At 34.3% G+C, this 16,984-nt stretch overlaps 1 protein-coding gene across 3 annotated transcripts in view; it reads left to right on the top strand.

Annotated features, from left to right (window-relative positions):
- Positions 1 to 16,984, top strand: part of FAM98A (family with sequence similarity 98 member A) — a 41,870-nt gene that overhangs the window by 20,163 nt on the left and 4,723 nt on the right. For all 3 annotated transcript variants that reach the window (XM_016428199.2, XM_007476069.3, XM_056813268.1), the window contains exons 4-6: positions 6,696 to 6,880; positions 7,769 to 7,849; positions 8,634 to 8,750. In XM_016428199.2, the coding sequence (XP_016283685.1) occupies positions 6,696 to 6,880; positions 7,769 to 7,849; positions 8,634 to 8,750 (383 nt within the window). The remainder of the gene's footprint in view (positions 1 to 6,695; positions 6,881 to 7,768; positions 7,850 to 8,633; positions 8,751 to 16,984) is intronic.

Raw genomic sequence — 16,984 nt, 5'->3', positions numbered from 1 at the left:
AAAAACAATGGGTGAACTCATGCTGCTCTTAAATTTGCCTTTTGTGTAGCTTTATCTCCCAATTTTTGGGAATCCCTCCAATAGGTCCTATACTTCTAGCTTGTTCTGTTTTCATTTATATAGTTTATAATTCTATTAGTCTGAAAAACTCTCCGTCTCTGGTATGTTTTTCACATTCCTACCTCTTTGTCTTTGTTCAATATACTTTTTATGTGTGTAAAGTGCCCTCTTCTCTGCCTGTTGAATTCCTACAATTATTTTATAGGCTAGCTCAAATTTCACCTCCAGGAAGCTTTCTATGACTGTATATATTCTCTCTTTCCCCTCTCCCCCTTTTAGTAAATATTTTTACTTCTTTGAACTTCATATAGCACTTTGCTTACACCTGTCATATACATATGAATTTTATACTTTAGTCACTTGCCATGTGTTATATCCCCTCTAAACTATAAGCTCCTGGAGGGCAAGAGACTGTCTTACCTAAACTTCATTTCTCCTTCAACATCTCACAGAATGTTCTGTACAAAATAGAAACTTAAGATTTAAATTAACTTGAATTGAAGATACATAGTTTTGAGTGAGGAGGAGAATGGAGGGAACTCATACTGAACAGCCTAGATCTCAACAAAATAGGAAGTGAAGTTATTTGCTGAAAGTACAGGGGATTAGCATCAATTTGAGACTTGATATTTCAAAGTGACTGTGAAACAGGAAAGACCTTTAGATTATGTAGTGAAAAATTAATTGTCAACTTGTTATACCCCTACAATTTAAACAGAATTAAATGGCATAATATAGTCATTTTTAGTTCAATTTATTCTTAAATTTAAAAAATAAATTCTTAAATAAAGCTTATGCTATCATGATGAAAAGTCTTGTTTTTATACTGTGACACATAGAGTATAAAGCTTTACTATTGCAACTGATATTTGAATTTTCCATGTACCTACCAAAGTACTTAATGGTGATTTGTGTTTTATTTAAGACACTTTCTTTGATAATTTTCTTAAACCTTTACCTTCTGCCTTAGAATCAATACTATGTATTGGTTCCAAGGTAGAAGAGTGGTGAGGACTAGGCAGTGGGGACTAAGTGACTTGCCTAGGATCACACAGCTAGGAAATGTCTGAGATCAGATTTGAACCTAGGACCTCCTATCTCTAGGCCTGGCTGCCAATCCACTGTGCTACCCAACTGCCCCCTTTCTTTGATAATTTTTGAGTATGCATTCTACCATTCTTGCTTTTGTACCTTTGAGAAATAGTTAGCAAATCCACAACTTGATATAATTACCACTATTTTTATAACAACACATGGCTAGTTTAGAAAATAAAGTTTTGACAAACTTTCTTCATTCAATAAACAATTAATAAGCATCTGCTATATGCAAGATACCAAATTTATTACTATGGAGTAATACAGAGATGCATAAAGCATAGTCCCTACTCTCAAGGAGTCTGTAGAATAATAGACTACTAATATTACAACTCTTATCTTGATAGATGTAATCCAAAAATAAGGTTTTTATTCTTACAAACACAAGGATGGAAGGGACCTAACATTTATTTAGTCCTGCCTATATGAATATAAGATCATAGATTCAGAGCCAGAAGTCAACCCTAGTGACCAATTCAAACTTTCATTGAACAAATGAGGAAACTGAAACACCTAGCAAGCTTAAGTGCCTTGACCAAGGTCACATAACTAGTAAGTCATAAAGCTGAGATTTGAAACTAAATATGCTGATTCCAAATCCAGCACACAACCTACTGTTCCCCACTACCACAAGAATCCTTTCTATAACATTGTGTTAGTGATCATCCAGCATTCCTTGAAGGCTTCCAGTGCATGAGAAACCACAAATGGCCTCTTGAGGTCTCTTGAGGTTCTATTGCTGGGAGTTTTTCATTGAATCAAGCCTATATTTACTCTTTATAGCTTCCACTTGTTATTTCTACTTCTGCCTTCTGGAGCCAAAAAGAACATTACATAATGCTTCTTCCACAGTCCTTGGCTTTTGGGAGAAAGCTTTAATATCACCCCTAAAGTCTTGTTCAGGGCCAAAATCCTTTGTTTCTCTGGATGTTCCATAGTTAAGCAATATGTGATGCACTGAAACAAAGATACCCTAGATGTGTTCTTACCAGGGCAGAGTACACTTGAGGACTGTCACCTGGAAAATATACCTCTTAATGCAACCCAAAATTGTGTTGACTCTTTTGACTACCAGCTTACACTGGTAGAAAGGGGGGGAAGTAGTTCTCTAACACATAACCAATAAGGAGTGCCAAAAAAGAACAAGAATAAAGGATTTCATTGTCATTTTATGATAGGAAAACGAACTGGTCACATGACAAGAATAGGTGAATGGATGTTTAGATGGATAGATGGACAGATATACCAGATATCTATATATCTATACATTTATATAGATAGATAGATGTTCATATATGTATATGAGATAAGCATTTACTATGTGCCATTCATTATGCTAAGTGCTGAGTATACTCATACAAGTCAACATGATAGTCCCTGACTTCAATAAGCTTACATTATGGAGGACAATAACAAGGGGAAGTAGAATATAGTATGAGTTTATTATCATGGTAAGGAAATAGCTGAGGAAGTGGTCTGAATATGTTGGTCTCATCAGGATGGGATGAAAATGTGCCTATCAGGGTGCAGCTAGGTGGCTCAGTGGATTGAGAGCCAGACCTAGAGATGGGAGGTCCTAGATGCCAATCAACTGTCATCTCCATACAGATGATTCTCAAGTCTTCCTAGAACATATCCTTCCCCCTCCCCCATTTCTCTTATAAGCTTTAGCTTATTAACTTCTAAACCCCTGCTATGAGATTCTTTAAGAATCTCAAATTGAGAATGTTTAACATAAAACTCATATCTTTATCCTTAAACCCATGTCTAGTCAATCGCCAAAGTTAGTCTGATTATTTCACTTCCTTAACATCTCTCACATCTCTCATTTTTTTTTTTAACTCATAACATAATCACTATAGTTCAGGCCTCATCAGTTCTTGCCCTGACTATTGTGCAGTAGCCTTAAAATTAGTTTACTTACAGCCATCCTCTCTTCTATCCAATCCAACTTCCACACAATTACTATATCTGGCACCATATTTGTAACTACATTACTCCCCAGTTCAAAAACCTTTAGTGATTGTCCATTGCCTTTAAAACAAAACATAAAAGTCCTCCGTTTGGCATTTAAAGCCCTTCAGTCTGACCCTGACCAGGCTTTCTAGACTGAAGAACCATACTTCCTATTTCTTGTATATTACATTCCATCTCCTTTCCCTGTGCCTTTGAATGGGTTCTTTTTAAATCCTGGAATGCTCTTGTCCCTTCCTTCCCTTTTAAAATTTTCTAGTGCCTTTCAAGGCACACCTTAAATAATACTCTCTTCAAAATGCCTTTCCAGATTATTTCTATTTTTTAGTACTTACCTGCCAATTACCATATAGTTTGACATATTTGATACTCTGGATATTTTCTTGTCTTTGGACATATATAGGGCCTCTGGCATAATTCTGGCACAGCATGTTGGTTGAGTCATTGTTTTCTCTACTATCTTTTCCTCCATATGCAACATATCAGAAACTGTTGTGTTAGATTATAAGATGGCTTCATTGTTAATTAATGAAGTAAAGTTCCATATAAAAGGATCTTGATATCTTTTCCATTTTTATCTGTTTATTGTGTTTCTTCCAGTGTCATCCTTAAATGTTCTTGGAATCATCTGGTTTAATTGGGTACCTGGCCAAGCCTTTTGTATATTTGTTTTTCCTCAACCACTTCTTGCTGTATTATAGTCCTCTGCCATACTTAGGATCATAGCTATAGAACTGGAAAAGGACTTTAGAGGCCATCTAATAAAACAACAGTTAGCCATAGAAGTTTTGCCCATCACACACACACACAGGAAATGGGGAGGAGGGAGTATTTGAAATTCAAATCTGGTAATCTTTTCTCCATGAAATTATACAAATACATTTATGTTTGAAACAGACTTTTAGCTACTATCTTTTTATATCAGACAAGGTGATCAAATATTTATTGGGCAGGCAATTTCTAAGCCCTTTTAGTCTCATCACTGCCTACTATTTTACTTTAAACTTCCTTATAGAAGGAAATTGGTCTTTGTCACTATTCATTTCTCCTTTCAGCATCCAGTTTTAATAGGTTAATTTTAAATTAGCATATCCCAGAATTTTGCTAGGAATCACTCAAATTCACTCTTTGCTTTTCTATTCTTTCTTTGAAATTCAGGACCTTTGTCATTTTCTAGTCTATAATACCCTTATTCATCATCTTTCAAAAGTCATTGATACTGACTACACAAGCATAATCTGCACCTTGGGGTATAGTTTAGCTGGGTCTGGGGTCTGGAATTCATCAAAGACAGCTAGCTATCTACTTGTTATCCTCCAACTTAACATGGATATAGATTTCCTATTAACTATTTTGGTTCTGTTATGTGTAGTCTAAATTCTTATATACTAAATTATAATTTTATCTTGATTTCCCAAAATTAAATTCATAATGTCATTAATTGATTCATGGATCTCTAAAATCCCAAAAACATAAGTCAGCAACCAATACTTGTAAGCAAGAACCACATGACATTTACTATTTCATAAATTAAAATCTTGGGTAACAAAAATATAGGAAGTAGTTGTGGATAACTAAGTGTTCTTCTAGATAATTGAAAGTTTGTTCATTTTCTACAAAATCTTTTGTTTTAGGGGTAGGATTGGAGGATAGAAGGGTTAAGAAGATATTTTAATCATTTTCTATAGAAATTTTGAAATTGCATTATAAGTTTCTCTGAAAAGAATATAAGTTTTTTCCTAGTTTTAGGATATCCTCATGTTGTTATATAAACATCTGTTATTGTACTCTTATAAAATTTTATGAGCTCCACTAAGGGATAAACTAAATATTTTTCTTTTTTTTATTTCCAGTACCAAGCACAATATACTGAACATAATGGGTTTTTAATAGGTGCATGTTGAACTGAATACTCTCTAATCTATTCAGGTGTTTAGGGCTTTTTGCCTGTACCTAAATGGTCTTGGATTACCTTGCATTTTGAGTTTCTGTGTCTACTTTTTAAAAATAAATCAATACATTTTGCCTTCATACCACCTTCATTTTCTTCTTCCCCTACCTAGTGAGTCATCTTTTATAACAAAGAATGGACCCAAAAGAACCAAATCAGAAATACTAACCCATACATTAGCTTGGTCTGGCAGTATATGTCATGCCCTACATCCATAATTCTCTATTTCTCCAAAGGAAGGAGAGAGGGTACATTCTTTCATCTCTTCTAGGACCACATTTGGTCATTGTAATTTTGTACTTTTTTGTGGTTTTCTTACTTGGTGGTCCTTTTTTGGTTTTTACATGTTTGAGCTCTTCTGGAAATTAGAAAATGAGTTAATTTCACACAAGATTTCCATATAAAAATATTGTTATAATTTTATCATTTAGGAGTTAATAGTCTGTTAGTAAACCCAAGAGCCTATCCTTTGAGAGGAAAGTAGAGGAAAGTTACAGTATGAACTTTCCAATACAGTTTTTTAGCTGCTCAGGTACCTTCTTTACTTATTCCCTGGTTTCAGTTATGTCCTGCATAATTAAACATTACTGCTTGATAATATCCATAAACTAGTATTATGAATATGTTTCAATAACACAATATTAGAGAATCTATTTAAATTCCATAGATAACTTAAGATCTCATAATAGCTTACAACATTCTGAAAGATTACTACTTGATTGGATCAATGAAAATTTAACAATTCAATGCAGTTCTGAATACTATGCAAAGTATTTCTCAAATTAGATGTGTCAAATATTTTAAAAACAAGTGGGATTTTAATAAACAATCCCCTTTTCACAAATAAATGGCATTAGCTGATTTACTTTCATTCACCTAACTGATGTCTGAGTGTGAATTTAAATTTCAATCTTGTTTGCAAGTCTAACACTATATCCACTATACTACCTCCATGCTTAAGAGTTGTCCTTACACTTAGCTCTTCATGATAAGAATAAGGAATCAGGAAAATTTCACCTAATTAAAAAAAAACAAACAACTTTTAATTAGCCTAAAATCCTACCAATTAAAAGTTCGTCAATTTGCCTTCTTTTAAAATAATAAGTTCCCCTTGTCAAGAATAAAAGGGGAAGGCTCTATCAATCATGAGTAGAAATTATTTTAAACAAATTTCTGTCTTTTAACACAGTTGAATTCAGCATACTGAAAGGAAAATTTGAATTTGTGAGGAGTCTAAGATAATATTAAGTGATTAAATCTAGTGGACATAGGAAATAATACACAAAAAGAAATACAGAGTTTCAAAAATATTTTGCCTTTTTCAGCATATTGGTTAAGATTGATATACCTTTGTATATTTCATAGCAAGAAATGGTGGGAGGTTATGGTTCTTACACAAGGCTTGGTTGCTGACTTGTGTATTAAGAGACTTGATTCAGTCAAACTTTAAAAGTTAAAACATCTGAAATAAAAACCTGAAAAAAATTTTTTACTGGGGATCCCTGAAGTCTTCAGTCTTCTCATAAGAACTATACAGTTGTGACCAAAGTTTAACCATACTTGACATGACTATCTCATTGTAAAATCTGTTGGGTTTGTTCTGTTTTTTTTCCAGCATACCTCATCTCAGAACTAGAAGCTGCCAGAATGCTATGTGTAAATTCTCCCCCTAAAAAAGCACAAGAAGGAGGTGGTAGTGAGGTTTTTCAAGAGTTGAAGGGCATATGTATTGCTCTAGGAATGTCCAAACCTCCAGCCAATATAACCATGTTCCAGTTCTTCAGTGGCATAGAAAAAAAAGTAAGACTTTTTAAAATTCAGTGTGTTTAAAGGAAGCCTGGTTGTCTTTTTGTCTGAAATGACTCAATGAATTTTTCTAAGAGACTGAATTTTTTTCTTATCTCCTAGTGAATTTCAGATTAAAATATTTAAAAATAAGTTATATTTTTGTGGCTCTTATAACTGATGAATATCGGAGTTTGGTATTGTTTCTTTTTCAAAATCAAAACTTTTCACCAATTCCTTTTTGCAGAGTTTTTGTTGTTTAGTAGTTATTATTTTAAAATAGTAAGAATTAAGCTTTGAAAGATTTTTTTCCCCCTGCATACTCTCATTTTTAAATCCAAGAAGAAAAAACATACAAGAAAATCTTTTTTGTTTTCTTTACTACTAGATATTACTTCTTCCTCACAAATAGAAAGAAATAGGGCTTCTCAAATAACTGCCTGATATAGAAGCAATCCTGTATTTATTTCACAGAAAATTAATAGTAATTTATGGAGCAGAAGAAAACAGATTGATGTCACATATTTTTTTCCTCCATGCTTTTCTTAATGTGCTATTGTAGTCTGCAAATTAAGTATAAATACGACTACATAATACAAGAATGATTCCCATTATAAAAACAAATCCTAATTTATCCATGTTACAGGTTATACCTATTCTGTGATAATTGTACTGGGAAATAAACAGTGGAACAAAAGCCAGGGTAATCAGCCTTTTGATTTTCTCCCTTTCCTCTTTTCCCTATCCCATTGGGCCTCTATAAAGTTTAAAAAGCTTTCATTGAGCTTTAGTTTAATCATGATTGCTTTTCTATTATTTATAATCTTATGTAAGTATGTGTGAAGAATTTTTTGAAGGTAGAAAGGATCTTCTTTAATTAATTTTATTTTTTTCTCATTTCAGTTAAAGGAAACATTAGCAAAAGTTCCTCCTAATCATGTGGGAAAGCCTTTGTTGAAGAAAACAATGGGACCAGCTCACTGGGTATGTAGGGGTTCGTCTTGAGGTAAATTGTTGATGCTGATGTATTTCATGATTTTGACATTCATGCTTTTTGAACTTTTCTTAAGTTATCTCCTTTAATGAGTTAATGTATTTAAACCTAGTCTAAAGATTCTTATTTTTGTAAAAGTGATTATTTTCCCCATAGTTTTTATTTTAGTATTAAAAATATGTGCCTAAGAATGGGTAAACTAGAAATTAAAATTTATGCAAAATTTAATTCACCTAGGCCTCCTAATATTAAGAATTTAAATCTGAGGTCATAATTTGAAAATATTTCAACAGGTCAATTCAGCATAAGAAATTTTAAATCAAAATAGATATTGTTAGAAGTTAATGGTTATTATTTAAGCTAGAGTACTTATAAATTAATAAGAAAGAGTAAAATCTACTTTGTTGCCATAATTTTGAAATTTAATATTCTCATTTTCTAATATCTGTCATTATACTGAGAAGGTAGTATAATATAGTACAAAGAGTAATGTTCTTGAAGTCAGTTCAGTACTTACTACTACTATGTGACTATGGGCAAGTTGCTTAGTGACGTTTATTATTAACCAGCTCATAAGATTTAAGGCGGATAGCCTTTTTTTCTATTAGTTGCTATATAAAAGTAAGCTATTATCTTATACTGTGAAATTCAATAAAAGTAATGTAATTTGTTAGGATTTTAATTATTTCAGTTTATTTGTTACAAGGAGAAAAAAACAATTAACAGATATTTGAATTTCAACTGATATTGACTTTCTCCCCCCCCCCCCCCCAGGAGAAAATAGAAGCAGTTAACCAAGCCATAACCAATGAATATGAAGTTCGAAGGAAACTTTTAGTGAAACGTCTGGATGTCACCGTACAGTCATTTGGCTGGTCAGACAGAGCTAAGGTACACGTGGCAATTTAAAGAGCAAAATATTGACAAACATGGCCTCTAAATACGATAGCCAATTTCTTTACATTATTATTATTTCTCTTCAAAATAGGTATTTCCACTTCAGTAGTCAAAATATACATGAATTGTTCCAACTGTATATATTTTTTAACTCTTCCCACTATATTTATTTCAGCTCTAAACTGAAGCAGTGGACTAAGAAATAAGACTTATAGTCACTTTCACGTTATTTTACCTTTAGGTTATTTTTTAAAATGTTTAAAGTCTTCATATAACTATATTTGACTATTTGTTCAACTGTTATTCCTAGATATTTATAGAGTCATAGTAATTTAGAGCTTGAAGAGGTCTTAAGAGGTCATCTGGTCCAGTTCCTGTGTCTTACAGATAAAGAAACCAAAACCCAGAAAAGTTAAATAATTTGTCCAGTGTCCAGAAGCTAAAGGGCTTCATGTTTCATCTCTGTAGCTTTTTTTTTTGGGGGGGGGGAGGCTTTATTTTTGGTTATTAACAATCTTTCCTACAATGGAAGTCTATTCTCTTACATTTAACAGATATTTATTGAGCACATAATATAGGCCAGTGATGGCAAACCAGTGCCCACCCAAGACAACATGCTGTGCCCTTCCCCCCATGCTTGGTGTGCCTTACCCCCCTTCCTCCTTAATCCACACAGGGGAGGGAGAAAGCACTCCCACTGGACTACTGGACATAGGAGCAGGTGAAGTAAAAAAAATGTGAAGCATGGTGAAGAAGGGGAAGGGGGCAGCTCCACCAAATCCCTCTGCTTTTCTAGTAAACCAACTTGAGGTGGGGGATTAGGGGGAAACTTGGCGAGGAGGGTGGCCAAGTGCCCACAGAGTGTGCTCTGCATGCCATCTTTGGCATCTGTTACCTAGGTTCGCCATCACTGACTATGCTATACTAAAGGAACTTTCAAAGAACCATAAGATCATAACCTAAGAGTTTAATTTCATTTATTAAGATAATAGAAGACATGTTAAAATCTTACATGCTTTAGTAAAAACAGCACTCCTTAAGTAGTATAATAACATTTACTAAGATCAGACTTATGACAACCATTAATTTTTGAGAACTAAGCTTCTACTGTTAGTGAAAGCCTTTATTCTCATTATTTCCTTGTCTCTTTACTCAGAGCATTTAGTTGACTGCTAGTGCTTTGCAAACCTTAAAGCATTATGTAAATTTCAGTTATTAATTTTATAATAATATGTAAATCTTTTATCAAAATTAGTTTATCTGGTTTTTAAGCTCATAGAAGATTAGAAACTGCAAAGTAGAACTAGGTTAGGCGCTTTTATTGAAGACTCAAATGACAATAATGGCCTTAAGAGAAAGGAAACTGAAAACATAAAAACAGGGCATAAAATAGGGAATGTCCATTTTGATGACCCCAAGTCATGAAAAAAGATTAAATTATACTAATACTGATTTTTTTAAAAGACGAAGATATAATGAATGTTTGAAATAACTTTACAAAAAAGAGTTGAATACAAAAATTAACTGCTAGGAGGAATAGATCTTTTTATCTGAGAAATAATAGGTATGAAATCTTTCTGCAGTGATGATAGGTGTAATAGTATATAATTAAATAATTTGAAGAAATTTGTTCTTAAATTGAATAGTCTGGGCATGGACTAAATCTTAAACTTATTTCATATTCTAAAATACCTAGCACAACACTAGACTCTCATAGCTGGTGATAAATAATACTTTCTGTTTGATTCCTTCACTATATGCCACCATTGTATTAAAAACTTAACAGTATATGTGATGTCATTAGTGTTTATATAGCCTCTGTATCTTAAGAAGTGGTCTTTAAGAGTTTCTATGGGTGAAATAGTTAATTTCTTTGCCCATGATTTGGTGTTGAGCTTGTCTAAATTAAACTAGATTGGTCCTTGCATCCAAAGATACATGTAGGGTGTATATACCTAGGTTTTTAAGGTTGATTTACATATTTTAGAGCTTCTACATCACTGTATATGATTTAAGGACCTTCTTCCTACCACAAGAGCTATCAGTGTAGAGCTTTAGAATGCAAAAGCCTAAAATGAAGGAAGGAAGGAAAATAACTTTTGTATCCTATACCAGATCATGGATACTTAAATTATTAAAAGCCTTATGCTTAAGAATTCATGACAAAATGAATGAACAGTTTCAAATACAACTTTGCATTTTTATATAGATTATTCTGTGCTCAGGATATGCTTCAATGCTTTGAAATAACATGAGAAATTTGTCAGAGGAGGAGTTTTTTAAAAAACATAATGTAGAGGTCAGGTGACTCTGGATTGAGAGTCAGGCTAGAGAAAAATGTTGGCCTCAGACACTTCCTTTCTGTGTGATCCTGGCTAACCCTAACCCCCATTGCCTAGCTCTTAATGCTCTTCTATCTTGGAACCAATACACCGTATTGATTCTAAGATGGAAGGTAAGGGATTTTTTAAATAATGTAAATTAAATCTTTAGGTGCTCATATGCATTTTTAATAGTATGCACAGATTATGAAATAAGGAATGGTGAAATTTAAAGAAAGCTTTTCCCCTGCCATTTGAACTGTTTCACTGGGATAAATTAAATTAAAACCAGTTTCCTACAGGAAGGTTTTCCCAACCTCTTGTAATTCTAGTGCCTTTCCTCTGTTAATTATTTCCTTTTTATCCTGAATATAGTTCATTTGTCTATTAGATTTTTGTTTCCCCCATTAGATTGTGAGCTCCTTGAGGGCAAGAATTGCCTTTTTTTTTAATCCCTGGAGCTTACCCCACAGTGTTTTGCAGTTAGTAAATCTTTATTGATTGATTGGTAATAAAGAAGTTAGTGGAGTAGTAAGAGCCCTAATTTTTTGTGATGGAATCTCATATTAGTGCTGAAAAATGAAGGCAGCTTACCTGTTTAGGACTATTCTTTTCCCTTGTTCTAAACATTTAACATTCCTAATTTGTTATTTCATACAAATCAATGTAGTTATGATTGTATGTATGTAGTATGATTTGTAGTATGTAGTATGTACTTATATAATTATACTGGAAAATAATCTGTAAAATTCCTAGCTGTCCTGACAAAATATGGGGAATTCCAGGTGCTACCTAGAACCTGGGTCACTTCTCCTAAGACTTGTCTAAGGAGTTTGCAGCATTCAGAGTATGTATTGTATTGTAGTATAACTTGTTAAAAATGAAAATGAATAGGTGTAGGGCTGAAGATGAAGCATTAGAAGCACTTCAATGATTTGCTTAAGTTTGATGTATTAATTTGGTAAAGAAGAGTTGCATACATTTTAAATTTAGACTGTAGAAGATTCTTATTGGTAAAATGGACATCCCATTGTTATTGTTTATTATTATATTATAGTAAGAGAATCTAAAAGAGGTTTTGTGAAATTGATTAGAATATATATATATATGTTCATATATATATATATATATGATACTTTATCCATTAAGTACTGTATAGATGTGAGTTATTTACAATAGTGAAGGTTGTGTGGGCCTCTCTAAAATTGTCTGTTCACAGGAACCTAAAGATGAGAGAAATCAAAAAAAAAACCGAAATTGTTTGGAATTGTGTCTGTGTCTTCATAGCGTGTGCATGTGTGTATGGTCTTGGTTTAATGGGAGCAGTTAAAGTAAGAGAATAGCTTAGCAAACCTTGCTTCTGACAGTGCCAGCATAGTATTTCCAGCAGAGGGCAGGAAACTTAAGTAATTGTAATAAAATGGCCAACTCTTTGGGAAAACAGGCCACGTCATACAAATAGTCAATTCTCTTTCACTCCAAATTTTTGTTTCTTAATTGACTCCAATTGACTAGCTACTGGTCTGCCAGTTCATTTTGACTTTTATGTCTGTCTCCATGTATACATATTTACAATCTGGCCTCACTTTTTTGTTTTGCAATTATTCTACTGTCAAAGGCATGTCTTATTGCTGTTTCCTGGTAGCCCTCTCACATATTAGCCAGCATTGACATTGTTCATGAACACATTCATTGCTTAAAACTGCAGCAGCAAATCTGCTTTCCAAACTTCAGCCCCCAAGAATGAAGCTTCATATGAATGAAGCTTCGCCTGTTGTTTATCTCATTTCTCTGAAAAACTAGTGGCCAGGCAAGGTGTTTGTGAGACTCTGAATGCTGCAAACTCCTAAGAAGTGACCCAGGTTCTAGGTAGCATCTGGAATTCCCTATATTTTGTCAGGGCAGCTAGTAATTTTACAGATTATTTTCCAGTATAATTTCTTTATGGATCTCCCATCTTCAGCAGAGATTTCCCACAGAGATGACCAAGGTTTTACTTTTTGATCTCCTGTTTAACAGGTCAGGCTGACCTGTGAACTCCCTTCTTCAGGGAGTTCTTTTAAGAACTCAGAGACACATTTGATTCTCCCCTTTTTTTGCAAATAACTGAACTTTTTAACCAGTGGATTTGCTGTCTCTGTCAGAAACCATGGGTCCCTGATATCAGGATCCATGATAGAAGATGTAAGCCCCTTCTGTACCCTGTAGAGGATCAGTTTTTGGAGTTCTTGCCTGACTATCTGGAATTAATTAGCCCAAGTATGTGTAATTTATCAATGTATGTACATCTAATTATAAATTATAAGAGATGTTGGTGGTATGACAATCTCTCCCACACTCTTTTAGCCCAACCCTTTATAACTAATTGTCCAATCAAAGTTTACTTTCTAGATCCATTGAGATATGTATGACTCTTAGGCAATGTCATTTGAGCATCCTGCAGTTTTCCAAAGGTTAACAAGTCAGCATTTCAAGAACAAATAGATGAGAGTTGATTACTGATTTGTCTATGCTATCTGTTTCTGTTTCTGGGAATCCTTCATGCCATGTCAGATTAGTACAAGTTATCTTCTACTACCTACAGTGTACCAGGACCAATTCTTTATCAATTTGGAGAAATGCTAATTTAGAAGATAGAATTTTTGCAGCACAGAGTAGGTCATAAGCATACTTCCTTCCAACACTTCAGTGTTCCAAAAAGTTGATTCACCTTAGCCCAGATCTTCAAATATCAATATACACAGTAACAGTAGAGCATTGTGGAGACATGCATCCATTGCCATACTACTTGTGACTCAGACCTATGCATTCCTTGCTGTTTAGTATAGATAAATGAATTAATGAAGGAATATAAATTTAAGTGCTATAATTGTTAAATATGTTAGACCATGAGTATACAAAAAAGAAAAATTAGATAATCATTGCTCCTAAATAGATTATGGACTAATGGGGAGATATAATTCACATAGGGAAATGGTGGCTAGGGAAGGAAGTCTTGATCTGGGTAGTCATATGGATTATGAATAGAGCTATAAGATAGTAAGTTATTTTACCCTTTCCAGTGGCAATGATAAATTTATTTAATTACTGTTTCCAGAGCCAGAAGTAGAAAAGTGGGATGAAAAGAAAGGAGGGAAGCAGGGTATGTATGTGGTAATAAGGTAGATACAAAGATCCTACTATGAGTAGGCCCTGGTGACTTGTGGATGATTGGTTGCGCTATGAAGCATGGTTTGGGGCTACCTATATATAATGAAATTAGGTGAGTTGGTTTTTTTTTTTAAACCCTTATCTTCTGTCTTAGAATCAATACCGTGTATTGGTTCCAAGGCAGAAGAGCTGTAAGGGCTAGGCAGTGGGGCTTAAGTGACTTGCCCAGGGTCACACAGGTAGGAAGTGTCTGAGGCCAAATTTGAACATAGGACCTCCCATCTCTAGACTTGGCTCTCAATCCACTGAGCCACTCAACTGCTCCCATTTAAGTGAGTTTTAACAGAATTGCTCTATCTTGGGGCAGAATCTCAAAGCTGAGTGGACCAAAGGATTATGTGGTCTGGTAAAAGTTGTGTATAACCGAAACTGAATTTTAGGTATGAAGGTGTATCACAAAAGAATTCAGTGCCTTTTTTTGTACACAGTGTCAATAATCATTATCATCATCATAGTCATAGCTAACACTTATATAGTGCTTACTATGTGCCAGGCAATGTCCTTAGCGCTTTGCAATTATTATTTCATTCTCACAACCCTGGAAGGTATGTGCTATTATTATTATTATTATCATTATTATACATGAGGAAACTAAAGCAACGATTGATTAAATGACTTGTTCAGGGTCACACAACTAGGAAATGATTGTGGCTAGATTTGAATTCAGATTTTGACTTCAGGCCTGCAGCACTAACCAGGGTGCCATTGAACCTTGGGAGCAGTTAAATGAATGTCAGGTCCACTAATTATTCATTAAGTTTAATTGTTATCTTCTGTGGGACAATAAATTATAGTGAAAACCAAAATTAGAATAGCTGATAGATCAATCCCTTTGACAAGCCAGTCTATAGGCTGTAAATTTTGAAGTCACCAACTCTTCATCCAGCTATTAGAATTACCCCTGCCTTCTGGGAATTCCTATGTTCATACCCAAATTTCTTCCAACAAGGTCTGACATATGTGCCAAGAGGAGATTTTGTCCTAGATAGACTGCCTTTTTTTGACCTTCCTGGTCAAATTTTGATGGACAATATTCCATTTTTCCTACAATAAATTTTGTCAGTGTAACTCAGGGTCTTATTCAAAACCTAATATATTATTGCTTATGCTTTTGGTGGTGATAACTATGACTGCCTCTGTTGATACGGCCACTTGTTTTATATCAGGCAAAATTACATTTCCCTTTTGACTTGCAGATAGTATTATTAGATTTTGTCACAGCTACCCTATTCCCAGGGCAATGATGTTATGTTTCTGTACCTCCCACTCACTTAACTGACTTGCCTTCCTATTTCTAAAATAAAATTTTCTGGTTCCACACATCTCTATCTGTCTAGAAATCTCTCAAGCTGAGATCTTCACATTAAATCTCATTTCTGGACTATTCTGTTTACTGCCCTTGAACTATTCACATTTCTGTGGGATATCACTCCGAATCATAAAGATAGATACTGTCCAAATCAAACTGTTCTATATTTATCTCTAATGTTTTTACTTTCTGCCATAGAGGTGAATAAGCTGCCCTTGAAGGGCATATAGAGTCATATGTTCTGTGGTTTCTTTCTGCTTTCATCTTGTATGTTGTAGCCCCTCCAGACTTGCTAACTACCTAGGAGAGAGTTTAGGCTACCAAGTTAGGCATCTATATAAGTAATCAAAGCCTCTTGCAAGTAAGACTTATGGTCCCAAGGAGTCCTAGGTGATCAGGCTTTCTTCACTAATTCTGTTCATCAGCCATGTTTGGAAATTGAAAAAAGGGAGAAAGGCCACTTCCCTAGCACTGAGGTAATTTGTCTAATTGTCTCTCCTCTGGGGAGAACCTTCTTTATATCTTCCTTGTGTTCCACTGTTTTTTGATGCATTCATGCCAGTATTGAATTATATTCTTTAAGCTCTCTACACCTACCCTTGTCTGGCTGGGCAGGCAGGTAGAACGTGAAGTTCAGATAATATGTAAGTCATAGAGTGAATGGCATGTAGAATGACAGAGGTAAAGTCCCAAAAAGAAGTCATGGGAGCCAGTAGCATACAATGACCTGGAATTGACAGAGACTTTCCATTAATCCTTGTTACTATTTGACTAATCCTTGACATCTAGGGAGCATTATAGGGGTAGAAATGGTATCAAAATAATCCAAGGGGAGGGGGGCAGCTACATGGCTCAGTGGATTGAGAGCCAGACTCAGAGATGGGAGGTCCTGGGTTCAAATCTTGCCTCAGACACTTCCTAGCTATGTGACCTGGGCAAGTCACTTGACACAGTATTGATTCTAAGACAGTAGGTAAGGGTTTTAAAAAGTAAATAAATAAATAAAAATAATTCAGGGGAGGTGACTGAATTAAGAGGAAGCATGGTGGACAGTATTCATTAGTATATCAGCATCCAGTCAGAAATATAAGGAGTAGAAATAGACCAAAATTTAAGGGAATTAGAATAAATTAGGCATTTAACACTGTGGTACTCCTTAAATTTTGGTTTCCTAAAATCTTATGACAAGCAATGTGGTATAGTAGGGTATGGGACATAGAGCCAGACTTGAGTAGAAATCCTACATTAAACATTTATTTATTAGCTATGATGTCATTTCCTCATCTGTAAAATGGAGGTAATAATAATCATTGTATTTACCTCATATGGTGGTTTTAAGACAAATGAAAATATGTCTATAAAGTTCTTTGCAAATTTAAAGCACAATA

This window comes from Monodelphis domestica, chromosome 1 (genome assembly GCF_027887165.1).
Source record: "Monodelphis domestica isolate mMonDom1 chromosome 1, mMonDom1.pri, whole genome shotgun sequence".
NCBI lineage: Eukaryota > Metazoa > Chordata > Mammalia > Didelphimorphia > Didelphidae > Monodelphis > Monodelphis domestica.
Note: the sequence above shows the minus strand (reverse complement) of the source record. Positions and strands in the feature narration are given on the sequence as shown.